General features: G+C 37.3%; 2 protein-coding genes across 2 annotated transcripts in view; both read right to left on the bottom strand.

Moving 5' to 3' along the window:
- LOC137157838 (kinesin-like protein KIF28) overlaps window positions 1-3,830 on the bottom strand; it is a 79,878-nt gene extending 76,048 nt beyond the window's left edge. Inside the window, exon 1 of the mRNA XM_067555274.1 lies at window positions 3,088-3,830. Within this exon, the coding sequence (XP_067411375.1) occupies window positions 3,088-3,141 (54 nt within the window). The 5' untranslated portion in view covers window positions 3,142-3,830. The remainder of the gene's footprint in view (window positions 1-3,087) is intronic.
- A 141-nt stretch (window positions 3,831-3,971) lies between these two features.
- The window catches only part of AHCTF1 (AT-hook containing transcription factor 1), a 67,294-nt gene continuing 45,042 nt past the window's right edge, over window positions 3,972-26,223 (bottom strand). Inside the window, 17 exon segments of the mRNA XM_067555229.1 lie at window positions 3,972-4,821; window positions 6,523-6,626; window positions 7,529-7,662; window positions 8,489-10,367; window positions 12,970-13,154; window positions 15,381-15,484; window positions 16,091-16,211; window positions 18,200-18,635; window positions 19,023-19,226; window positions 20,100-20,295; window positions 21,398-21,505; window positions 22,193-22,343; window positions 22,438-22,585; window positions 23,679-23,810; window positions 23,891-24,035; window positions 24,240-24,427; window positions 25,411-25,557. Coding sequence (XP_067411330.1) covers window positions 4,629-4,821; window positions 6,523-6,626; window positions 7,529-7,662; window positions 8,489-10,367; window positions 12,970-13,154; window positions 15,381-15,484; window positions 16,091-16,211; window positions 18,200-18,635; window positions 19,023-19,226; window positions 20,100-20,295; window positions 21,398-21,505; window positions 22,193-22,343; window positions 22,438-22,585; window positions 23,679-23,810; window positions 23,891-24,035; window positions 24,240-24,427; window positions 25,411-25,557 — 4,575 coding nt within the window. The 3' untranslated portion in view covers window positions 3,972-4,628.

The following is a 26,223-nucleotide window of genomic DNA, read 5'->3' as shown; positions in this document are numbered from 1 at the left end:
AATATAAAGAACGAGGAGGAAGAGGAGTTCCAACTCTGGCCATGCAGTGGTATGAGGGAACTGGAGGGGCATCGACCCATGCAGCCTCATGAGACCTTGGATGCACCACACAAACACAGGTTGATGGACGCTACTATGAACAGTTCTGGCTCTGGTGCACATGCACACCCACATTTGGAAAACCCACAGGGACCAGCACTCAAAAAAGAATCAGTCAAATCAAGATTGAAGCTGTTGGACATATTATCGATCTTATAAGCTTGATAGAAGTCTCTCCTCAGCCAGGAGTCTGAGAATTTTGATAGAGGATTTGCTGTGAATGATTATTTACTGTCCAAGGGCTTGTCCACACAGGGAAGCTCAGGAAAGTTAAGACAGGTTAACGAAGATGTGAAGTTAATGTGCATTAATTAAAGTACATTAAACCTCTGTGTGAGCACACTGATTCGTAAGTAAAAGTGCCCTTAGTTCACTTTAGCTTAATCCTTCTTTGGGTTTTAGGGATCCTGCTGAATTCAAGGCTTGCCTTTTCCATTTGTCTGGCATTTTACCATTCCTTCTTAATGACCTCTGTGAAAGATATTTCCCATCCATAACAAGAAAGTATCAGCCTTCTCCCCCAGTTTACTCATCTTCTCCCCATGGTTAGAACTCAGAAGCCAACTCCTTCCTTCCCCTAGTTTAAAACATGTATCTGGGAAAGAATGCAGTCTCCTTCTGTTTTAGGCTTATCCAAAGCAGAGACTCAAGTTTCCCTTCTTTGCAGGAGCTACAGCTTGTGGAAAGTGGTGATGCTTTTTGGCCTTTTTCCTGTGCTAATTGTGTCCTTGCCTTTTGGAAGGGTAAATGGGTTACCACCAGAGGTGCAATGTCTCTCTTTAGCTGGTGCTCCCTTTTGGGTTACAGCCTGCAAGGATGGGTGTTTGTGTCTGAGTTCCAGCATTCCTCATCAATTCATGTTGAATTAAAAAGGATGTATTAGAGAATCAGTCAAAGGAAGAAGGAGAATCTAAAAGAATGTCAGATCCTTTGCCCAGTCACTGATTTTCTGCTTAGGAACTGATAGGAGCCCAGCATTTTTCCTATTAGTGGTGAATTGGATTGAGTGATTCAGAGGAATATACATGCTTACCCTGAAAGGTCTCCTGAATTTTGTATCTCAAGGGTGGGAATTAGGTCCCTGATACCACCATCATAATGAAATCATAACCCCCGTTACTTCACAAAGCCTTCCCCACTCCTCTTCTTTTCTTAGCATTGCAGACACAGTCATCCCCCTCTGCAATACATATGAAACCAAGCTGTGTCGAACCAGGCCTGGTCTATACTTCAAAGCTTAATCAGCATAGCTACATCACTCCCCCTGATCAACACAGCTATGCTGACTTAAGGCCCAGGGTAGACACAACTAGCTTGATGGAAGAACTCTTCTGTTCACCTAGTTACCGCCACTTGGAGAGGTGTATTACCTACGGCCACAAACTAATCCCTTCTGTCATCGCAGGAAGTGTCTATATACTATGATGCTATAGTGGCATAACTACAGTGCTGTAGTGTAGACATGGCCTTAGGGTATGTCTACATGGCAGTTAAAAACCTGTGGCTGGGCTATGCTAGCTAGCAGACCTGGGCTTGAGCTAAGGGCCTGTTTAACTGCAGTGTAGATGTTTGGACTTGGGCGGTCACCTGAGCTCTGAAACCCTCCCACTTCACAGGGTCTTAGAGCCTGGGCTCCAGCCCAAACCTGAATGTCTACAAAACAATTAAATGGTCCCTTAGCCTGAGCCTCACGAGCCGCAGTCAGCTGGCACAGGCCAGCCACTGTTTTTAATTGCAGAGTAAACATACCTTTATAGACTTTCATTCCTCCTAGCACATCCAGTTCTCTCACCAAGCTCCACTTCTATTTCTCTCAAAACCAGTCCCTTTCCCCTCATCCTCATCACTCACTCGTCAGTGCATTGATCATCTATCATCTTTACTATACAAATCTTCTCTGCTCTGGCCTGTTATACTGAATTTCAGTTTATATAAAATTGTGCCAGCTATCATTTTCCCTTCTTCATTATGATCATATTTAAATATCTACCCTAGGTTCTTGTGATAGCTTATAATCAACTTCAATTTTTAAAAAAAAAAATCTTAACCGTCAGGATACCACACAACCCACCAATGCCTAGATCTCTGCTCGAATTTCCTTTTACATCTCCCCTCCCCACCATTCCCATCTGAAATCCTGTTTTACCATTTGTCCATGTTGAACTCTACGCCAGGTACTTTCATCTCTTCATTCAAATCCCTCCTTCACATCTGTCTTCCTTTGTGATGGTACAGTCCCAATCAACATCGACAACATTCAAAGAACATGTTTGAAGGTTTCAATAGTTCAAAATAAATGCATTTTAATGTATATGTATCTTGGCAAAATCCCTTTGCAGCCAATTTATTGCATTTTAAAGCTTCTGTGAAATTACAAAATGCATGTCAGGTCCAAATATGCTCACTACTGTTTCTCCAACCACCACCAAATGCAGCAAAAGTGCCCAACATTTGGCACTAAACATTGCCAAGCTATACACTTTTCTAGAACTAGTTTGAAAAGAAAATATTTAGAAATTCTTTAGTACTCAGCCAAATTATTAAACATTTTATGTAGTCTTTGATGAGTCCTTGTTTGCCTCTGCTTATTTAGTGATTTTTTTTTCATGCTGGGGGGGGGGGGGGGGGAGATAAATAACTGGAATATGTTAAAACCTTGTTAAGCTAACACCATGTTCACTACAATTCAATTCATTCTATTCTATTCTCTTCTATTCTAACAGGGATTTCAGCACCTGATTTTTACAAAACATTTTGGTTTGGTACATGGAACATGTTAGATTTGTGTTGTTTTTTAATCGAGTCAGCTTTCACTTGCTTTTTAATTAGTTTGCTCTTTTACTTGGTATTCATTTTTAAGTCATTCACTGTATTTCTGTACACTTTATTTAGGCACAAAGTATTACAGTCTTAACGTGTTAAGAGTTTCCTTAATTAAAGATTTAAAATTTAAATCTAAGTACAATAAAATTTAGAGTAACTACTAACCTGACTGAAAGGTCTCACCCGTACTGCCACTTTCACACTGTCAACATTTTGCATGCTTTTATTACTTTCACTCTTCCAAGGATATCCCGAAGTCGAAAAACATTTAAAGTGAATACAACTATTTCTCTAGAGTACCCTGTTTTGAGAAATCAAAAAACACAGCCAGGGACGCTGTTTCTTTTTTAGAAGGTCAGTCTATTAATTATTAATATTTGCTTTTTGCATACAAGGTATTAGTTACCTGATAAATTATTTCTCAACCTAACTGAAATAGCTTTCACTAATTGAAAATATCTTTAATTTACGGTTCCACTGTTCTGAAGTCTTCAAAATTGCACCTGGATATGAATCAACATACATGATCACCTGAATTGTTCAAAGAATTAAGACTGCTACATTGAGAGACCAGACTAGCATTTTCCAGGTCTGCATGAAAAAGGAATGGCTTTTTCCTATTCATACTATTTTAATCTTTAAAGGGACACTTTTCACCACCACCTGAGGCAATCAGCAAAATAAATTATACAAAAACCTGGTTTGTAACTATGATCTTTGCATAGTTTTTGCATTTCTCTCATCTTAGACAATTAAAATAATTGAAGTCAGTTTCATTTATGGATTTTCAATGCTGCAACATGTTGATTTTAAACACTGTAGAAGCATGTAGGTTTACAGACAATTGTTCATTATTTTAAATTGTGGCAGCATTTCTATTACTCTTATGTTTTCTAAAAGTGCATTTTTTCAGATTTGCTCCAAATATATGTAGGCAATGTCCCTTTAAATGTATGGCCTATAGTAACTACATCATTGAAAATACCGAAGCATCTATATATAGCTACATTTCCGCTGACATAGCAAACTGAAAAAAATAGTGAAACATCTGAGGTGTGATCTAGTTTTATAAACTCAAGAGCAGCTTTCCCAAAGTTTAAGACAAATACAAAAAAATATTGCACAGCATCAATACAATGGTTTACATTCTGACTTCAATACAGTACATCTGAACCATGAATGTAAGGAATTAGCAGCTTGTGTTCTACAATCCCAATTACTGGCGCCAAAGGGTCAAACATTTTCTATAAATTTTAAAACAAAATGTCAGGTTTTAATTTTTAATCGTTATAGTAAGAACAAACAATCTTTAAAAAAGAATTTTGGCCTAATATTGGAGGGTTATCAACTATGGTGAGATAACATTAAGACGTTCTCAAGCAATTCGGTCCACTCAAGCCATTATTCCCTCTCAAAAAGCTAGCAGACAATAAGCATATTGTGAAGTATACATTTTTATTTAACATTCCTAAAATAAGCTGTATTTACATATATAAATGTATGAAGTCTTAATATAAAATAGAAAAAACTGCATTGACTGAAGAAATCACACTCCATATGGAGTTACTTATTGAGACCATTTGTTTAGGAAATTTTACAATAATTTATATAAATTATTCTCTTCCAAATTAGATGATTTGTTTTAATAATCCACACAATTTTGATGACTTTACAAACAGTGGTGTACATTACAAATTAAAAAACAGTTATAGCATCTTCCGGCGCACAACTGGCTTTGGAAAATTAGACAGTCTCTTTTTGTTCTTTCGAAGTGTCTTTTCTGCTGTTTCTGCAGTTTCTTTCTGTTTGCTTTTTGCCCCAGTCACTGGACTTCCAAAAGGAGAAATAAACTTAATCTCCACTGGTGGGGGTGACCAAGGACATTCTTTCCCTGTGGCTCTGCAAGAAAGTGGCAAGTCCCAACTAGATTACATCATCGAGTAAATTTTTTTGTTAAAACAAATCACGCTTTTTAAAAAAAACAAGCCCCCCAAAACCACATTTATGGATGTTTTAGTAGACAAAAACAAAGCCAAAAAGCTAAATTAAAACAAATAAAATTATAGTCCCCTCCACATCAAAGAAGTTCTATGATCAAGCAGGATCTTACAAGGGAATAATTTATACTCTATCTTCATGAAAAGAGTCAGATTTTCCCCATGTATAAACTACATTAACATTTATGGCTGAAGCGCCTGACAATCAAAAGAGTAACTGGAAGATCATAATTTTCAGGAAGATAAAAAGGCAAATACATAGCTTCTGATGGAGCATGGGATTTTGCTATCCCTAAATTTATGCCTCTTTTGAGAGTTTAAAAGAGGTCAAATGTCCCATATCTCAAGTAAGGTTTTCCAGATTTGTTCCTGATTTAGGTCTATTGTCACCACTACGCTTGTAATTAAGGATATAGTCAGAGACTGATTGGAGCTGGGGAAAAAAAAAACCCTAAAATTAATCTGCTACAACTGCTAGTGGGGAGGAAGTGGGGAAGACCATGACTATGCCATCAGGGAGGGAAGGTATAACACAACTACAGAATAAATAAGGCTGTACTTGACCAAGTGGATTCTGGTCCAAATGTACTGTGGGGAAAACATGCCCTACCAATGAAGAACTGTTTTATAAACTGAGAAACAGAATACTTTAAAAAATTGGAATCTATGGCTTGAAATAATGGCATAAACTAGAGCATTCCTTTCCCCTATTGTTTATAAAACTGAAGTTTTGCTAGCGGTAGCAGGAATCTTTATATTTCTTTAAAAATACTAAACCATAATTAAAACTTTTCCTTCTTCACTTTTCCAACTGCAAGTGGCTCTTTTCCTTCACCTATATGGTCTTTAAATCTCACTGAAATTAAATGAAAAAGACCTGATGCATAATTTAATAATTTCGTTCATCTGTATGGTCTTAAATCTTACTGAAATTAAATGAAAAAGACCTAGTGCATAATTTCCTCATTTACCTGATACAGAAAGCCAAACTAGTCCTTAATATAAGCCTTGAAATGTTCAGTTGGGTGAAGAGCAACTTAGGCTTCTACTTTTGAAAAAAAAAATTATTCCAGAAAAAGAATACTATTCAATGGAAATGTATATTGACAGTATTTGAGCCTTGAAACAAAAGGCACAATAATTTCCCTCAACCGTTTAAAAAAAGTGGATATGGGACTCTCACTTCCACACAAAGGGACCCAATGATAAACTTCAGAATTCATTTTCACTCTGCTATATGGGATGTAGGAGAAATCAGCAGCTCTAAGGCATCATAAAACATATATCAATATTTCAAATCGACAGTTAGCAATATTGCTTCCACCCAAATGTATTGTGAGTGACTGCTCTCAAAGGATTTCTGGTGCTTTTACACCAGCTTCTTCATGAGAACTCATATATGGTCATCAAAACGGTAAGAAAGGGATTCAAGTGTATTCAAAATGCAGTTCTCCAGCTTTCTGGAAAACATCTTTCTATTTGCTCTTCTCCACTGTATGGAGTGAACTACAGACTTTGCAAGTTTACCCCCTAAATCTAGAATGAGAATTTTCATACTTTATCATCGTTTAAAAATTGCATGAAGGTGTTAAGCATTTCATACTTGCTTGCTTTCTTTGTTTTTGATTTTGTAGTTTTTCTCCTCTTCACTTTCTGCCTTTCTTCAAACTCTACTGATTTGGTATCCTCTTCTTTAACTGGTAACGCCTATGTTAAGGCAACAGAAAACATATATATGGCTTATACTGCAGACATCCTCCCACTCCTAAGGGATACTGACTAACTTATAACATACTTAGTTCCAAACAGAAACTTACATACTTAGTTCCATATGAGAATGGTTATTCAACAGAGCATTACAAAATTATTTTGGCAAACAGTAAATTAGCCAAAAATACATTTTTGAGGGCACCAAAACTATCCATGAATTCACTCTGAATTCAGCTAACAGTTTTGGCCAGAAAAAAAAACCTAAAACAAAACATTTTTCCTGGAAATGTCAAGCTGTTTCAAAAAGAAATGTCAATTCAAATAGACATTCAAGATGTTTTGTTCGAGCCAAATGAAATTTTTTTGGTTTTTCATTCTGCTGGGAAAAAAACAAAAAGATTTCAGTTTCGGTTCGAGATGAACCAATTTTGTTTGTTTGGTGGCCAAACTGGAAAAAAAAAAATTTGCTCAGCTCTATTACTGAAGAAGAATGGTCGATAAAAATACGAAGTCCATATTTCTAAAGATATTAGTGGTTATTTTCCCTAACATCAGAAGTTTAGTAACAACATCTGAAAATTCAAATGTTCAGATCAGCAGTTTATTCACCAAAATATTTTGAAGCAAGCAAAATGCTATACCTAAAAGCTAAAAAACATTTATTTATTCTTATCTTAACTATATTCATAATTTATTTGTATAAGTATTAATTGTAACTAACTCATGAAAAAAGCCAAATAGTTTTAACTTAACTGATTTCATTTAAAGTTTTCTTTTAAAATTTTACATTATGCTTTTACAGAACAGGATTCTGCAACGGTTATCATTGAAGAGTAGTGTCTGTAAAAGTACAGAGAAAAGCTTGAAAGGGATAGGAAGTAACTACAAATATTACTTACCAATTCTTTTACAATCCGTGAAATACTGGAAACATGTTTCCTCCTAGACCTCAAAAGAGGAGGTGAGAACACAAACTGAGAAGACAAGTCTGGGTCTAAATCCTTGAGCTGTACAGGATGCTCTGTCTTGTCAGCTACAATGACCAAATGTACAGTTAATGTACATACAAAGGATGGGGAAAGTTAAAAATACAGCTAATATTTAAACACAGAATAGCAAAACCAAGATTACATCCCAGTAAACATGTTTGTCTTTATGCCTAAAATAAGAGGTTCAAACTGGGCTGTCTCATGGGAGCTCAAAGTTCTGGTACTTTCCCTAATGGCTGCATCCTGGGCTCCACAGTCTTATTGCAAAATGTGAGTCAGATAAAAACTAATACAGTGATGTCTGTCTCCAGTAGGGGTGAACTGTCAATCATTTCAATGCCATTTTAACTGTGTAATCCCATGAAAAAGCTGACAACTATTTTCCTACCAATCAAAACGCACAAGATGCATGAAGGACAATCACATACTAAAGAGCTGCACATTCTACTGAGAGATTTTTGGTGCTATAAGTAAGGGAACTCCAACTGTAAATAGACTCTGGGAGAGTACCACCCCATTTCTTCCACAAATAAAAAACAAAAGAAAGCCATGTAATTAAATGAATAATTTGAAATACTTAAGGTAGAAAGAAATTAAGAACAAACACAAAAGATCAGACTAAATTTCATTCCACCGTACTTGTAATATTTCAACTCCCTCACTATTAAGAGGCTTCTATAATAACTGAGTCCTGTAATGCCTAAACATGAGTTAAAAAAGGAATTATATCCCTCACTATGAATCTTAACTTCTGCATGATTAAGTTCCTTACATTTCATAAAGCTGTGGTCAAAATATGTTTCATGTAGCTGATAGGTGAGAATAAAAATGTAAGCACTTCTATTTTGTGCAAGAAAATAATTCAAGTACCTTTTGATTTCTTTGTAAGCTTCGTGAGAGGGGGAGAGAAAAAGAAGGACTCATTTTCCTCTAGGGAGAGCTTCTGATGCATGCCAATTTTGCTGGATCTGGTCCTTGTAATACGAGTACCATGAACTGCTAAAGTTCTCTCCATTTCATCAAGTCTTGATTCAGTTAGGTCTGCAACTAGCAAAGAAGGATTGCAATCAGTTCCTTGAGGCAAGCCTTCTTCCTCTGTGCTTTCCTCTGATACTGATTGTAGTTGGCTCTTCCTGTTTCGATGCCCAGCTCTGGTTGAAGTCCTGGTTGTAGCCAATGTCTCAACTGGCTGAACAGATGTTTTTTCTAGAGTGTGTTTTCCAGATCCTGTTTTTTCTACTTTAGCAGGTGTGCCTCTTGTTGATCTTCTCCTGGGGGTGTCAAGTATTTTCTCTCTCTCATCTGAATATGTGTCTTCCTGAATGGGTATAGATTCTGTACCTGCAGACAGATTTAGTGTACTTGTTCTAACATTTCTTCTAGTAGTTACAGGAGATTTAAGTTCCATCTGATGAACAGACATCTTAGATGTATCAAGATCACAATTTTCTGAAACTTCGGATGACATACTAGTCTTTTTCCTCCTCCCTCTTCTAGTTGGCACAGGCAGCTGCTGTTCAAAGGGCTCTGTCTCCTGATCAGCAGTGATGTTTTCAGTAAGTTGAAAACTAACACTTTTTAATTTTCTTGCACTTCTACTAGGACTGCCTGCCATTTTTACCTTGTGATCAATGAAAAGCTGGCTATTTTCCTGATCCGCTACTGAACTTTTTGCACCTCTAGCAGTCCTTTTAGAAGTAGCAGGTAGCATAATTGCTTCTTCAGCAAGAGGAATTTCCTCATTAGCCTGTTCAAAAACTACAGATGCAGATTCCCTGGTTCTCCTTAACCCTCTCCTTGGAGTACCAGCCATCTGTAACGCCTGTCCAATAGAATGAACTGATGTTTCTAAATGACTCTCCCTAGCTTTCCTGGAGCCTCTCCTAGGAGTGACAGGGATCTGAGATATTTGCTGATCTTGAGAATTTCCATCAGAATCAAGAGGAGAACCTTTAGGAATCTCAGATGTTTCTTTTGTTCGCCTAGCACTTCTCCTCAGAGTATACAGTCCCAACAGTTCTGGTCTGCCTGTCTTTGACAGCTGTTTATCATCTGTTGAGGAGATATTTAGACTTTTCCTCCTTCGTCCCCTTGGACGTCTAGGTGTCACCACATGTTCTACTTGACAAACACTGGCATTATCTGCATTTGTTTCCTGCACAGTTGTTAGTGGAGTCTTTGTTAACTTCTGGGAAATAGTTACCTTTTTGCTTATTAAAGGAATACTTTCTTGAACAGACTGTTCCACTACTTCAGAAGTGAATTCTTTACTTCTTGTGTCTTTGATTACATCTAATAAATTTTCAGCAATAGCTACTTTAATAGGTTCAGGCACATATGGGAATGCCTCTGCAATATTCTGAGGTGCCTGATCACTAGTTACAGTGGGCCCTGAATTTGTAATGTACTCTTGGTCATCACTATTGCCGACACGATTTATATGCTTATCCTCGGTTTTTATGCTAACTGGTTTAATAGACATATCTAATGTTGTAGGGTCTCCTGTCTCAGTTTCACCTTCTTCTCCTTCTAATATTAAAGTAAAATTGCTTTGAGACATGAAAAGCTCTCCATCCCCTTCAGCTGCATCACATTCACTGGGGTCTTTAGTATCAGGCAAGTCACAAGTGAACTGCTGTTTGATAGTATCAAAGTTGTATTGAAGTTTAAGAGTGCCTGAAGGATATTGCTCATTAATCGGAGGTATCTCAGCTGTTTCTTCTGAAGCTTGTACAACATCTTCAATAAACTAAAATAAAAGTAAACAGGTCTGTTAGTAATATATTAATGTATGTTAATGTATTAATGTCTGCATATACTAACTTTGAGAGGGTGTAGATATGACTGAGATCAATGCCCCCACCCTTCTTTTGAATTATTACTGAACACAATAAATAGTTAGAAGTAAACAAATCATCCTCTATTACACAGAAAGTACATGCATTTAAGGGACTGAAAATAAGTATTTACAACATGGAACCAGATAATAGTTTTAGATGTTCTGTTTACAATTACAATGATTTTCTAGCAAAAAGGAGCCAACTGCATTGTTTTACAAGTGCAAGGTAGATCAGGATCTGCCTCCAGCCTATTCCAAGAGAAACGCAAGTAAAGATAAGGTTGAACCAAAAACCCATATTCGGACATCCTTAAGCTTTGTGATTTCAAATTTAGTGGCTGGCTGTATGTTTAACTGGCTAAAATAGGATGACTATTGTTCAGATCCAGGGTTTTACTTAATTGTCTGGAGCCGCATCTGATTTTTATGGCTGGATTCCTTCTCTAGATTTGACCAAGAAGTACGTGATGGGATGACATGCTCTTCCTGGAAGTAATTATCAAGTTGTGAGCTAAAGTATGTGATCAGCAATAACCAAAGGAAAGGGGACAGCAGAGCAGGAAAGAGAAAGGAAAAAAAGATCAGGGGAAGTCTTATGGCAACTCAAATCCTGAAAACAAGCTGTGATGTAAATATAAAATCGTAAGATTTATCATCATGTGAGGGAATCACAATATTGGCCTGAGCAGACAGAAAACATTTTAGACAGTGAAAACTTCAGTCATGACTATTGGCTCTATAGCGGTCCAACTTTTGGACAAATTGCCTGACACACACAAGATAAAGCCAGTGATGCACTGGGGAATTACTTTGGATTGTGCAGGACATCTCATGTAGTCATGTAGAATTCACCTCCTCCCATTCTTTGCAGTTCCCTTTGCTGGACATGATTGCTGCCTTTCCTTCTATGTCCATATAATATGTATGCATTCTTACAATCTTAGGAAGAAAAGCATCTCCCCTCCATGGGCCTCAATGGAAAGGGAAATTGTTCTCTAGATTTAAATGGGGCAGGAGGAAAAACTTTCTGCCCCATCCTCCCCCCAAAAAGCAGCTGCATTAGCATTCATTTCTCATTTTCCTGCCACCTCTCCTCTTAAAGATTGCTAAGAAATCTCATTAAGAAAACCTGTCTCTCAAGTGTGATTAGGAGGCTAATTAAATCCAAGAGAAACTGACATTGAACAACCTTCAATACTGACTCAGAGATTCTCAGCAGGAAAACAGACATTTCACGCTAAACTCAAGGCTTTAACAAAAGGGAAAGAGAAGCTAATAAGGGAAGCCTGCAGGTATGCTGGCGGGAGAATGAGGTGGGAACTAAGCAAAGGTAGAAACGGCCTTCCTGGCTCCAGGTGGCTCTCTACCAGTAGCTATATCACAAAACTCATGAGTTCTATTTACCTCCCTCATGGCAGCTACTCCTTTCCTTCACCCCCCCCACCCCAGAGGGTTCTTACCCCACTATTCCTAGAACCAGGAGTACTCTGGCCTCCAGCCTCCAAAGGCAGAACGTCTATATAACTTTAGTGTCTCAGCCAAGAAATGGAGACTGCCTCCCTGTGCTTAGTTGTGTGCTGTACCCTCCTGGCCAGAAATTTGATCTTTATAAGCTGGCAACAACGAAACCTCTCTTCTCACCACAGGCATTACACAATGATTCTGAGTCTGCCCTCTAAGCTGCTCAGAGAACTTGCATCACCTGTGTCAAAATAATTCCCACAGCTCTTCCTTTAGCCATATGTGGAGAGAGGAGTTGTAAAAATAAAAAATTACATCAGAGATTAAATTCAGTCAGACAACTGGAGGTTTAACAATACTATTCTTTAGTTTAAGAATATTGCAGTGAATCACCTTTTAAAATCATAACTAATGTCAGAGGTTCTATAAATCAGGCTTTGAATCCTCATTAAAGTTTCTATTTAGTTTGAAACATCCTTGCTGTCCAATTATTACATTACTGAGAAAATGTTTATACTACTTACGAACAGTGGATAACATTTTCCAGTGTCTAAGTTCTTAAGTCACTTCTGAAAATAGGATGTAGGCACTTAAGTCACTTAGGAAAATTTTACCCAGTGAGCCTTATTTTGTCAAAATGAAATTGCAATGCCCCCTTCTACTTGCTGTAAGCCTTAAAACAGACATTTGATTTTGGACTACTTCAAATAAGGACTTGCATAAATGTTTATATTTAAGCAAATCAGATTAATGTGTGACTAGTCCAATCTGATTTTAGGAAAAGGAGGATGTTGCCTATGTATTCTTAGTTATTTGTATTGTTGTAGCAATATCCATCTTGCCTGGGGCCTCCACTGTCCTAGGTGCTGTGGAAACACAAAGGAATACATGATCTCTAACTAAGCACTGAAGTTAATAGCCATGTTAGTCAACTGAAGAGACGTAGAAGTCACATACAAACATTTAGATACCAACTGCCAAGGTTCTTAGGTTTCCCCAGAGTTTTTCTATCTTGTATTAACTTAGCAAAGTGGGGAAATAATTCTCTTACATTAACTTCTTGAGTTTCAGGAGGACTTTTAGAAGACATTTTTTCTTGCAGGAACAGAACATTTTCTTCTACTGCAGCTTCCTCTGACTTCTGATCCTCATGTAGGTCCTCACCCCCTTCTTCTTCAAGTCGGTCTTCTGAATGAGTACTGGGAACATTCTCACTGTGAAGGATACTGATCACAGCTGAAAGAGATTTTCCACTACTAAATTTCTGACTTTAGGTAGTCTGGCATAAAAAGCTGCACTAGTTAGACTCATTTTAACTGCTGCATTAATACGGAGGATTTTATTAACTGATATTCTGTAGGTATGCTTCTTTAAAACATTGGTCTAGATACTCCATTATGTTTGAGCACTCCTCCCCCAACCCTAGGCTGGTCACGTGCACAGCTGGTTCATTGGTATAAATTAGAGCAGTCTGAAGGCTGCTCTAAATTATGTCAGCTCCCAACTGCCTCAAGCAATCTAGACAGTAATCAGGTGTTGGTGGGGCATAGAGAAACAATGACACCTTTATAAGAGGACAGAAGGATATCACTGACAAAATGGGATCACGGATATTTCCATACAATACTGACTAATATTTGTGCATATTTATACATAGGTGAGACAAAACTGATTCAGCAGAATTCAGTTCAAGCCACAATTCATTCATCCTTCCCTCATACAGTTAAGACCAACTGATTTCACTAAAAGTGTCCTTTAAGACCTTTTAAAAAAACCCAGGGTTTTTCTGTGTTAAAAAAATAAAAGTTTGTCTTGCTAATGAGCAGCCAGAACACAAGAAAAATGACCATTTTATGATGAACTGTAGTATGGCATAATCCCAAATGCCAAGTGAGACTTTACACTTAAACCAGTGATACTCAGACCTCAGTGATTCAGGAGCCAAATTAACAATCAACATTACCCAAAAGAGCCACAGTAGTGTGAATTCATGGTTTCATTTAATAATTTTGTATTATATATATACGATCATAGCAGAATGACTGAACAAGTATTATATCAACTACAATTAGTTAATAACATATTAACCAATCAGGATGCTTTTACTGACCTAGATTGGTTAATAATTAAATCACAGTGTTTTAATACCACGTGATGCAAAGAGTTGCAGGGACACATTAAAGTGTCACTTGTGACTTGCGAGCCTCAGTCTGAGAATCACAGACTTAAATTGTCCAGGCCTATTGGCTGTATTCTACAGGGTCTCCTTTTGTAATAGGGTAGATGGGGGACAAATTTCTGGACATGTGATCTGGATATGATTGCTCCAGAGTTGTAGGAAAGATTTTCATGTATCATAAATACTATTTTATCTTAAATTTAGTGACAGATTAGCAATGGTTTCAGTAGTATTTGATACAATAAAACAATCTTTTTAAATTATTCTTTTTTTATAAATTTGGTAACAAAATATCCTCTTAGGACACTGTGAACTGGTTCTCAGAACTGTTAATAAAAACAGCCAGTAACCAGTATACAGAGCCAGGAGATAATTTGAGTACAAGACCTATATGATCTTCCCCCCTGTCCAAAACAGTGCCAAACAATCAAGTATCACTTGATCACGTCAAGTATCACTTTGGAGGTCTACTTCCTGAGGGCCAGAGATAAACATCCAAACTAGTCCATTGTTACATTCAAAGCATCATGCCTGTCACATTTCTGCAGCAGTGGAACAGGGTATCAGCAGCATTTTCTGCTGGCATGGAGCCACTCAGAAAACCATTCCCTAACCCCACTATCACATCAGCTGCCAATGCAATGCCACTGACCTCATTTTGTTCTGCCTTTACATAGTATGAGATAAATAGGTGCTCTATGTTCCAAAACCTAGCAGCCAAGCCCACCTCATCTGGCAAGACTTGGAAAGTATGTAGAGATGAAGAGCCTCATACCAAAAAGTCAGGAGGAAGAAGGTAAGAGCCCTCAACCCCTCAGACAGAAAACATGATTGCAGAGACACCGTCCTCCCTGCTATTTCTTTCCCACAGCTTAAGTACCAAACCCTCTGCCATCAGTTAGCAATCTGTTTAAAGCCTATGTCTGTAGCACACTTGAACTCAGTTCTGCAACAAAGATGCACAATTTGCAGTAGTCTGCAATGAACATAGAAGCAATGAATCGGAATATCAGTTTTCCTAAATCTCTAATTCAATAAAAATGTAAGTGCTAACTCTAAGTGCTAACTCCTCTAAACAGACATTCTTTGATAAGCATATTCTAGCTATAAGTTGACAAAAATTTGCATTACCCAGCTTCACTTCAATCTGTTAAGTGTGGAGTGATAGGGTAAGTTGTGCATTTAGCCCTGGCAACTCAAGTACTTTTATACGCCAAATTGCAGCTACCTTAACTGAACAGTTAAAACTTTTACTTGTTGCTAAACACACCAAACATACATACATTCAGAATCTGCGGTTGGTGCCTCCAAAGCCTGTGATCTTGTGAGAGGCAGCTCTCTTTCTTCTGATGGAGATAGCCTCTTGGACTCTTCGGTAGCAGTTTCACTTTGTAAATAGAAAAGAAACAAATTCCACCTAAAGTTTTAGACTGAAACCCTGTACAGCTTTTAAAAATGTTTTTTTCTAGTTTTTAAATACTCACGCCCATACCCATAGTACAATTTCAGAACAAAAATTGGAACTCCCTACCCCAAAATATTAGCATTCAGCTCAGGTATCATTCTAACTGCACACGTATACATTAAGTAATGGGATGATTCAAGTATTTAATGTTCCTCTACTCTAAGTGTTTTCATCATTAAGAAAATTGTACACCATTTTCAGACAGAGGGGGATTTTCAAGTACAGAGTGTCAGTTTAACACACTCAAATTGGGAAAGCTTTAAACAGCCTAGTGATTGAATTAACCAGCTTGTAACCACAGTACTTTGTGAAGACTGCATCTTTCTGACAGTGAACTTTGATAATTAACCACTGAGGTTGTTGTTTATGAAGGAAGGTGCAAGCAACCCCAGATACTAGGTACCTTAAAAAAGTAAAATAGCAGAGAACCAATCTGAACATAAGACAATAGAGCTTTTAAAGTATAGGATAGCCAACTGGTACTTACCTTGTGTACCCAACTTTATTTATTTATTTTTACATATTTACCTTTCACTGGCTGACAAACAAGTAGAGATTCCAGCAACTTGAAAAGTGCTTAAGTCATTCAACATCAACATATCCTCCTCAGGAAGGGTAGGACATTCGATTTCTGTCCTTTCCAGAAATCCTAGGAACAACATAGTTAATAGCTGAACAACAGGTAGCTACTTGCATTATATAAAACATGCATTCTTTTAAAAAAATTACATAATTTTAAATTACAAACCTATGTTTGTATTATGCGCTTCATTATCTTGCATATTTAAAATGCAAAAGTGATCTACTAATGCAATATTGTGGTTGAGGTTTAAACGCACAAGTCTGAGTTATTGCTCCCACTACAAAACAAACTCTCTCACAATCATAGTAATGTAGGGTTGGAAGGACCTCGAGAGGTCATCTAGTCCAGAACCTTCTGTAGAGGCAGGACCATATTTGCATATAAAGTATTTTTTCCATTACTGTATAATTTGATTTCATATTTTGTTACTGCTGCCCTCATATTATTTCAAGGGCAACAAATGAAAGAATGGCAAGATTTTAAGGGGTAGGAAAAGATTTTTATAGTTGCTGACTATTAAAACAATGAAAAATTGGATTAGCAACTGAAAACATCAAACAATATTTTTTGTTCTTAAAATTAGAAGCTTAAGTCCACCTCTTCCCCTTTCCTTGGATTTTGGATATTTATCGCCATCTCTTTTATTTTTGTCTTTTCTCCATTTTTTGTTTCAGTCTCTCCCTCTTACCAGGGATCTTTCCAATATGCCCTTTCGTGTTCCCCTCTCCATAATGTTGATCACCCTGGTTGAGATGGGCTGGACTGTGGTCTCTCCTGAGGCTGGTAATGCTAGTAACATGAGAGACATCCTTTTCCTCCCCGGCATCCTCAAAAGGTAGGAGGGGAGAAGCACATTCAGATGCTTTTGGCACTTGCGCGAGGGATAAAGCTTGATCCTAAACTAATGAACTGCCAGGCTAAGCCACTGAACACTACTATAATTTCTGTCCTGTCATATTTCATTTTTTGCATTTCCCTAGCCTCTTTCTTGACTGGGTGCTTACTTTCTCCCTCTTACTATTCTCAGTGACCTGAATTAGGATCACACTGCTGAATCACAAACAAAATGATTTAAATAGGAGCAGCACAGACTACCTTATGCTGCTTCCAGGGATAAAAATATCACATTTATGCTACAATTATACAGAACCCTTTCCACCACAGCCCAACATGGTAAGGTTTCTTGAAAAGATTATCTAGTGATGATCATGCATGAAAAAGCACTTTATATTTCTTGTCCAACTGCAAACGTGTGTTATTGGATCATCAAAGTCACGGATCTATTTAATTACAGATATTTGGACTTGGATCATCCCCCTTTGTTTGTGTAAATAAATGGAGACTGTAGCTGGGAAATTCTGCCACTCATATAGACACAGGAGTTAGACACCTCAATGACAACAAACCAGTCCCCAATACTCTGCAGAACCCTTGCAGTCTTATGGAATCACATTCAAACAAACTACGTGCATTAATATTTGACTGCATAACCCACTGCTCTGAACACAGCAATTTTAAGATTCCATGCCATATACAGATGGACACTTGTGTCTCTTCCAGAAGTAGCACATCTTGGGTACAATTCAATAGACAGAAAAGATTACTACACAATCCCAGGATGTGTTTTCAAATATGACTAACATCAATATTTTCAAATAGGCCAAAGGCCTTCTCGATGAGTACTAAGCCTATGACAAATTTGAAGCAGCTATTTAACTTTAAGCATCAAAGAATGGTTAAAAATGCAGCTGATGAAAAGTTTCTTTCATACTCAAAAAACAAAAAAATCCCCACACACAAACCCAGAAATATCAGCTTTTAAAAAATAAGAAATCGTTGCCTCTTGGCTAAGACTATCAGCCCAAAGTGCAATATTTGAGAAAGTTCAAGATGCCTGAAAATAGAGGAAGGGCCTTTTCAACTACAGAGGTCTAGCACACTTATGGACACTATATAAATATTAGCTACTGTGCACTATAATTATTGTTTAACCTTTTAAAAAGGCATCTAAATGACCAATTAGATTACTTAAGTGATCACATGACAACACATACCAGTTTGTTTTTCCAGCTCTGAAAAAGTCTGTTGTTCAAAATGCAAAGGCTTGCTTTTGACCATTTCACTGCCTTCTTCCTCCATCTCTTCCTGTATGAAAGCAACACCTTCGGCAGAAGAATTAGCTGGTTTAGAAGCTATGAAGATAACATCATCTTCAAAGTCACCTGGTGATCTTGCATCATGATATTCCAAGGTAGTTTGGTCTGATCTGGCAGAAAAATTACTAGTTTCTTTGCTGACTTCCGTTTTCTCCAGGACATCTCCTGCTATACCGTCTGAGGACTCATTCATTTCTGCATGATCCTCCTCAGGACAGCTCAAAGTAAAGGGAGAAGTTTTATCTCTGTTCTTAGACCAAGTGTCCTCCATTTGAACTCCAACTTTATGTTCAGATGAAGCTGCGAAGTGTTTTGTTTTATCATCTCCCAGCATCTTTATTTAAAACAAAAACGAACAAGTCAACTTCATTAATGAAACCCAATTTTTTCCAGGGAATGAAAGACATGTGAAACTTACTTATGATAGTCAAGATACTGACAATTAAAACTATTTCCTAATCATATTACTACACACACAGAGTGACAGTCATGGGGAAGGTACTTTTCAGGACTTCTGTTGCTTTCAAAGATCTATAACTCTAGAGTGCTTTAATAGAAGTTTCTGTAGTTAAGAAATCCCTTTCTGTAGTTAAGAAATCCCGTGTTCCTTGCTTTCCCACCATATTGTCTCTGAAGGGGTTAAACTAGAAGCCCAGAGTGACCACAGCCTTGGTGGAGCATGCGTAAGTGACTGGGTGACTTGGGAGGTGGCCCAACTTACCCCAGCTGTCCATTTGGTAGTTGCATTCTCTTCCATGAATGAAATTCTAGGTTCTTTTGCTGGTAGAGGAGGAGTAATTGATCTTCCTGGAGATGCAGAAGGAGTTGCTAAGGGTGTGGTGCGAAGACTGGATCTCAAAATGGACTGCGGAGTAAACCCAGGGAAAGCAGAGGAAGCAGCAGATGTGGCCAAAGCTTTAGCTCTCTATGTAAAGGAACACACAACATCTTAATTTGATCTTTGAACTGAAGACTACTGGCAAAGTGTCAATTCCATGGAACACCAGTGCTTCAGTAGCTGCTCAAAGAGGGCACTGAAAGTTGGGTCATGAAAATTAATAAACATACAGAAATTATTCCATATGAAGAGATTTTTTTAAGGCTGAGGAAGTAATTTAGAAAAGACAAAATAAATATGGTCATGATTAAGGTTAAGATTCTGTCATGGATATTTTTTAAGTGAAAGCCAGGGACAGGTTGTGGGCAATAAACAAAATGTACAGAAGCCTGTGGCCTGTCCCTGACTTTTACTAAAAATACCCTAGGGGTGGGGGGACAAATAGAGCTGCCAGGGCTTGCAGCTGCTCCAGTCCCACCACTGCTCCTGTGGCAGGGGTTGACTGCTGCTGCTCCAGCCCCAGGAGGGCTGACCCAACCCCAGCCGCTGCTTCAGCGACAGTCCTAGGGCTGGTCGCCAGTCAGGTGTTCGGCAGCAGCCCTGAGGCTGACAGCTGCTCCAATCCTGTCCCAGAAGTCACGGAATCTCTGTGACCGAATCATATCCTTAATCATGATAAAGTACAAAAAGAATGGCACCAAGTAGATAAGTCCAAAGTTCCTTCACACTTTCATTCCGCAACAAAGGGAGATTCAAATATGGCAGCAAGTTGAAAACAAAAGAGTTATTATTGCATAACTGGCATAATAAGTACTCAGACATATTGACATTCCCCATCTCAGCATGCTCACCTGTTTTACAAAGCTATTTGGTAAAGTATATACTGTTAATAGATAACTTAATTTGATCAGTTTGTAATACTCTCCCTAAGTTTACCTAGAATTTACCAATTCTACATACCTTAACCACAAGAGGAGTCTCCAACAAATTCAACTCGGATGCTCTTGAAATGCCCGTGTGCAATATGGAGCGCCGTGAGTTTGACTGTAATGGACTAGATATAATACATGAAGTAGAAGTTCTGCCTGGTGTCTGCCAGTTACTCTCAAATGATGGAGAATATAGAGGAACAGGACGAACCACCAAATCCAGCAATCTGCCAAGATTTTAGATTTAAAATGTGAACATAGAAAATCAAGTTGCTTTCAAATAAGATGATCCGATAGCTTACAAAATGTGACCTGATGAGAATATTTTTAACTTTACATATGAAATGTTAGCGCTGCCTCAACAGTGCTCAGCATGCAACTACACATCAATGAGGTCTAACTAGATATTGCCTCTCTTGCCAATTTGTTTCTTTATAAATAGGAAAAAACCTCACAACTTTGGCAGGCAGCCATGTGGGAATGTATTAAATGTTCCCTCCCGAGAAAGGTGTTTGTAAGAGGAATTTCCTTTTCTCCAAAAGCAAGAATGTAGTATTAGATATCCATGTATGTAGTATTAGATATATATGTATATCCATGTATGTAGTATTAGATATCCATCTATGTAGTATTAGATATATATCCGGATATATGTATATGTGACTCCTATATGTGTTACCTATTTGCTGTATCATTTCTACCAACTGCAACTGAGGAAGTGGGCTGAAGCTCACGAAAGCTTATGCCTGCTGAAATTACATTTGTTAGCCTTTAAACTGCTACAGAACTCTCATTATTTTTGCTGTATACAGACTAACATGGCTACCCCTCTGGAATCTTCTAACAATTTAATGTTTATCTACAGACACTATCCCTGCCATTAGTGTGTCCATATTACAGTTGTTAAGATGGATCAAAATAAAACTTAAGTATTTTGTAAATAAAGAAGGCAAATGCTCCTCCCACTAACACTGGCATAAATATAGTACAAAGCTATTTACTTGAAGAATCACTCCAGATTTATACCAGCGTGTCAGAGCAGATTTTAATACAGAGGTTTAAATATTTATAGGGTTTTTTTTCAGAAGTTACAGAATTAAATGAACAAAAATGAGATGTTTTATGAATAGAAAAGGCTAAAAAATAGGAAAGAGTAGTTATGAAGACGACAAACTAAGGGCTGGTCTACATGGGACATTATTGCATGGCAAGCCTTCCATTAACAACTTGCTTACAAGAGAACACTCAGGTGAAATTGAAGGTACTTATACTGAGAATGGAAACTGCTCAATGCCCACTCAAAATACTTAGTCTGAAGATCTACTGTACCTTGAACTTTTACGCGAAGACTTTGTAACTGGAGTTCCAACAAAAGGATCAAGTAATTCCGCATCAGGGAAAGGCAGTGCCAGAGGTGGTGGTTCTTCAGTTCTAGGACTGCAAATGAAAGAAGAATATAATTGTCTACTACTTGTAATTTCTGTGGGTGGGTATTTAGATTAAAGATTATTATAGCTGTAGCTGGTTGCCTCTAGTTAAAGTTGCCCAACACTTGTGATTATAGGACTCCATTTTCCAATTGCTTATAATATACCCAGACTAACTGTTTTGGGATTAAATGAGGCACTAGTCCTTTGGAAAAAATAGTATTTGATCATATAATTAAAGAACAACAATGCAGTTGCACAAGGGGGCTGAATTAGGGTTCACAGGGAATCTTAAAACTGGCATTTCTTAACTTTTGAGTTTTTGACTCTGCAAACTTAACTTTCTTTTAACACAACAAATAAAAAACACCTATGTTCTCATATGAGGATTTAGAAAGAGAAAACCAGAAGTCAGATAGGCAAAATTAACAGGCTACTTCCAACAATCTTAAAAAACCCGTCATTTCACCTTTGTCTACAAGAAGTGATGGTTAATGGACTCCAAATCAGTTATCAAGACAAGAATTTGCCAGTACATGTATCACAAGTTCTTAGGAACACAACTCAGACACCATTAATTTCCATGACCTTAATCCATCCAGTAACAAAGTAATCATTACTAACACTACATTGTCCTTTTTCTTTGTATACTAGTAGTTTGAACACCAATTTCATAAGGTAACATAGGAATTCTTACCTATCACATTGTGAGAAATCACTTTTCTGTTCATTTCCTACCCAGACCTCTCCAATTTTAGACAGCACATTATTAATGAAAGTTGCTCTTGTAAACACATTCCCTGAAGTAGCTTGTTTGGCCACAGTAGACAATGGCCTGGGTCTTGAAACTAAAAACGAGAGGAGGGAAAAAAAAAAAAAATAAAGTCTCTGAACCCTAACTAAGAGAAATTAATCATTCACGGATGCTGAAGCAAAACTCACCTTCTCGCAGAATCGATGAAGATAAATGGTAAGGTTTGGCCCTCTCTACAGCCAGCTTCCTTTGCACTCTAGGAAGGATCTTTCCATACTGGTCTAATATAGAATTTCTGGCAACTGATCTTTCTCTCAAACGAGGATCATGATCATTCTAATGAACAATTAAAAGCACACTGTCAGCTAATTATGAACCGATGTTTGTTGCAAACATTTAACTGAAATATATTTGTAGCATCTAAAGAAATTATGAGGCAGTTTAAGTTTGTGTATGATTTTTAAACATATTACACACAGAGAAGATCAAATTCCACCCCTCAAATCCAGACTATATATATATATATTTTTTTTTTACACACACACACACACACACACACACACACACACACACACACACACACACACTTCAAAGTGTGGGACAATAGGCCACATTGGGTGGAAAGTTGTATAACTTTCAGTGAAGCAAAGGGCCAACTGCATGTCTGCTCTTGTCTCTGGCATGTTACCTCGCGCTTTTGTGTATTTTAATACACACATAAAAATTGGCATTTCTTGATCATATATGTTGGCTAAGCAGTCTGAGAACCACCATCTAAAGCTAAAGCACATTTTATTTTTTTAAACCTAACATAAATCAGAGTTACAATGCAAGTGCATGTTACTTTCTGTAGGAGGCAGTTTGTTCTGAACTGGTCAACCAGAAAAAGGAACACTGGTCATTAATCTCCTCAATAAGCCCCCCACATTACACACAGATAAGGGTTAAAACATATGTCAAGCTTGGCAGAAGCGGATATCAGATAACTTTCCCCACAGCAAAAACCTCCAATATACAATGTGCAGAAGCCCAATGGTAGAACTACATAAAGTTTGGACACCTCTGTAGCAGTAGTTCTACTGAAATTTTGCATTTACACACACATATCAAAAACAGTACAGTCTATCCCTTAGGATTCAGTTTAACAGATTATTCCAAATACAGAATGTGCTTGTTTTGTAACATTTAATTTTATCTAAAACTAATTTCTGAATTTGTGGGTGTCTGAAAAGTAGTTTAAGTGTTAAATTTTGTTGTAATTTCATGTTGTGCAATTTATTCTAAATATTTAAATGAATGGTATAAAACATTCTTTCAAAAATCACCATATGTTAAAAGTGCAAGCATTTTAGTATTTTTACAGCATGTTACCAATTAACATTCAGTGAAATGATACATTTACCCCACCCTAACAGAATTTGAAGCTTACCATGAGATTAACCTTCAGTGACTGATTCAACTGCAATGCAGGGATGTAATTGGCACGCTGTAGATGGTGGACTAAAAGGAACTCATGATTCTGAACACCAGCACTGGTTTCCAAAAACTTCTCTAAACACTCCTAAGAGAAACAAGATTCTTTAGAGTTCTGCCTCCTTTTTCCAAACAAATGATTAAGATTTGATTCTTGCCCATGCTTACTTGTTCAGTATCTGTGAATGGTAGTTTCAACAAATCTTCCATTAGTCCCATTTCTTGACAGACTTCATACATGTGTTTTAACAACTCTTCTACATTTAAACGGGTGGAGTGTTGCCGCAGTAGACTCCAAGCCTCCACCATACACCTGACATTAATTTTTGAAATGCAGAGGATTAACATTTGGACCAACAATTTTAATGAAACAAGAGATGCATGACTCGTGTTAAAAGAAAAGAACTAAACACTCAAAAGATTGACTAAAGTACACAATGAAAGCCACAATCTATTCTCTCTTTTTTTGTTTTCAGAATCTAACAGATTAATCAGGATACATTTTCTATTTCTTTACCTATTAAACAATAAAACAGTGAGGTGAAGTGCAACTTCACTGCTACTTGACATTGATGGCTTCATCATCTGTATGTATCTGAGGGCTCGTCTGTGCTCTCCTTGGCACATCAGGGCTTGAATAATTTTCATATGTTGCCATGACATTGTTTTGATTGTAGCCGGATGAAATAAAAGGGCTAATGAATTCTGTGGAAGTTAGAAATGAAAGTTATTACGACTACCAACACACTCACCCCTTCCAATAAAAAGTCTAAAACTTCCCAAGTAAAAACAAACGTATTTCAGATGCATTTACAAGATTAGAAGTAGTAGTAGTATGTTTATACTTGAAATATAAATTAGATTGAAGGGCAAATATAAAAAAATAATTGCACAGAAGACATCTTCAGTTAACCACAGGCCTGTGCGTCATCTAAACTGCTAGTGACACCATCTGTAAATTTTATGCATATATGAATGCAACCAAATGGAATCATCAAAATTTCACTGATGGTACTTGTGCACTTTGTTCGCTACTCATTTTAGTACTTCTGTTTGGCTTTCAATTGATTGTTTCTCAGGTTGTGCTTTGTTTTATTCTTGACAATTTGGTCACTAAATCTCCGGAGGCAGAAATGAGAATGTCCTTTAAATAGTATTCATTGAGGATAGATTTGGAAATTTGCTTTTTAACTTCTTAGCTGTTGTTATGGCAATTATTCTACCAACCTCAAAAGGCATACTACATTAGCTATAACAACACAGGCAAGGAATGAATCAAAGTACTAAAAACATACACAATTTAAATCTGCATTGGGTTTAAGAGTCACTTTTTACAGTGCTTTACCTCAGATCTTGGTGTGTCCTTAGCTTTATTTTAATCATTTAAGTCTGCATAAAATTAGAAAATTTGCCCAAGTGCTTTGATTAATCCGATAGCTTGGAAAATTCAAATGTGTGTAAATAAGGTTGACTACAACTGGATTCTACTGAATTTTAAACTAAATTATAATCAGACTTCAGAATGTAATTTATTGTTGCTCTGTTTCCATTAAATTTATGCATTATCAATATTTAAACAATAACGGTTCTAGCCCTTTATCTCCCTTGACTAGTTATTAGGGGCCCAAAATTTATCTTGAGACCATTATCTTTGCATCTTTATATATGTCTTAAGTAAACATACTTACCTCATAGTCATTGTGATCCAAAAGCCAAAAACCTTGAACAAGTCTAACCAGACCCCAAGGGATAGCAAAGGCAGTTGGGAAAGAGTCAAATGAAGTCTCTGTTTTGTTTGGAAAAGAATGCATGATATCTAGCAGCAAATAAATTGTCTGACAGTATTTGTTGAAGGCTAATAACTTGGTAAGAAGAAAAGTTTCTTACATAAATTTAGAGAGGGTAACAACAAAAGTAAGTATTAGACAGCAGAAAATAGTTGTCTTGCAATTTTCAGCCCACTGTAACCCAACAAGCCAGGTTTTAATCCCAAAACTGCATTTTGAATTAACATAAAAACCTACATTTGGTTTATAAATATTGAAAAAAGCTAATATCTTTCCATTTTAGTAAAAGAATACTACTGTACAAATTGGTAATTGTAATGTTATTGTGATGAAGCAGGGATTTGGACTACTATTCATAATAAATGTAGGACCTTGCTTTGTGACAAAACTAGTGAACTAATCTGCTCTGTGCTGGAGAATCACTGATTTCAGCAAGAATGTGTACTGCAGTAAGCAGTATTAGGTAACTGCTTCAGAGCACAGAGAGGTCTCAGACATTTTGGTGCATCACATCCTAAGAATAACTTCTTATTTGCTACAGGATCATGTTTTTAATCAGGGGTTCTCAAACTTTTTTTTGCTGAGACCCCCTTTGAAAATATTTCAGGCTGTGAAGACCCCGCCCCCACCCCAACAAAAATGACGACCCCCCCCCCCATGCCATGCCATCCTCCTCTCCATGCCATGCCACCCTTACTTCTGCCATTGCTGCTG

This window comes from Emydura macquarii, unplaced genomic scaffold, assembly GCF_026122565.2.
Source record: "Emydura macquarii macquarii isolate MOO-44397 ecotype Brisbane River unplaced genomic scaffold, CSIRO-AGI_Emac_v2 contig_1597, whole genome shotgun sequence".
Lineage (NCBI taxonomy): Eukaryota > Metazoa > Chordata > Testudines > Chelidae > Emydura > Emydura macquarii.
The sequence above is the reverse complement of the archived record's forward strand: the minus strand, read 5'-3'. Positions and strand labels throughout refer to the sequence as shown.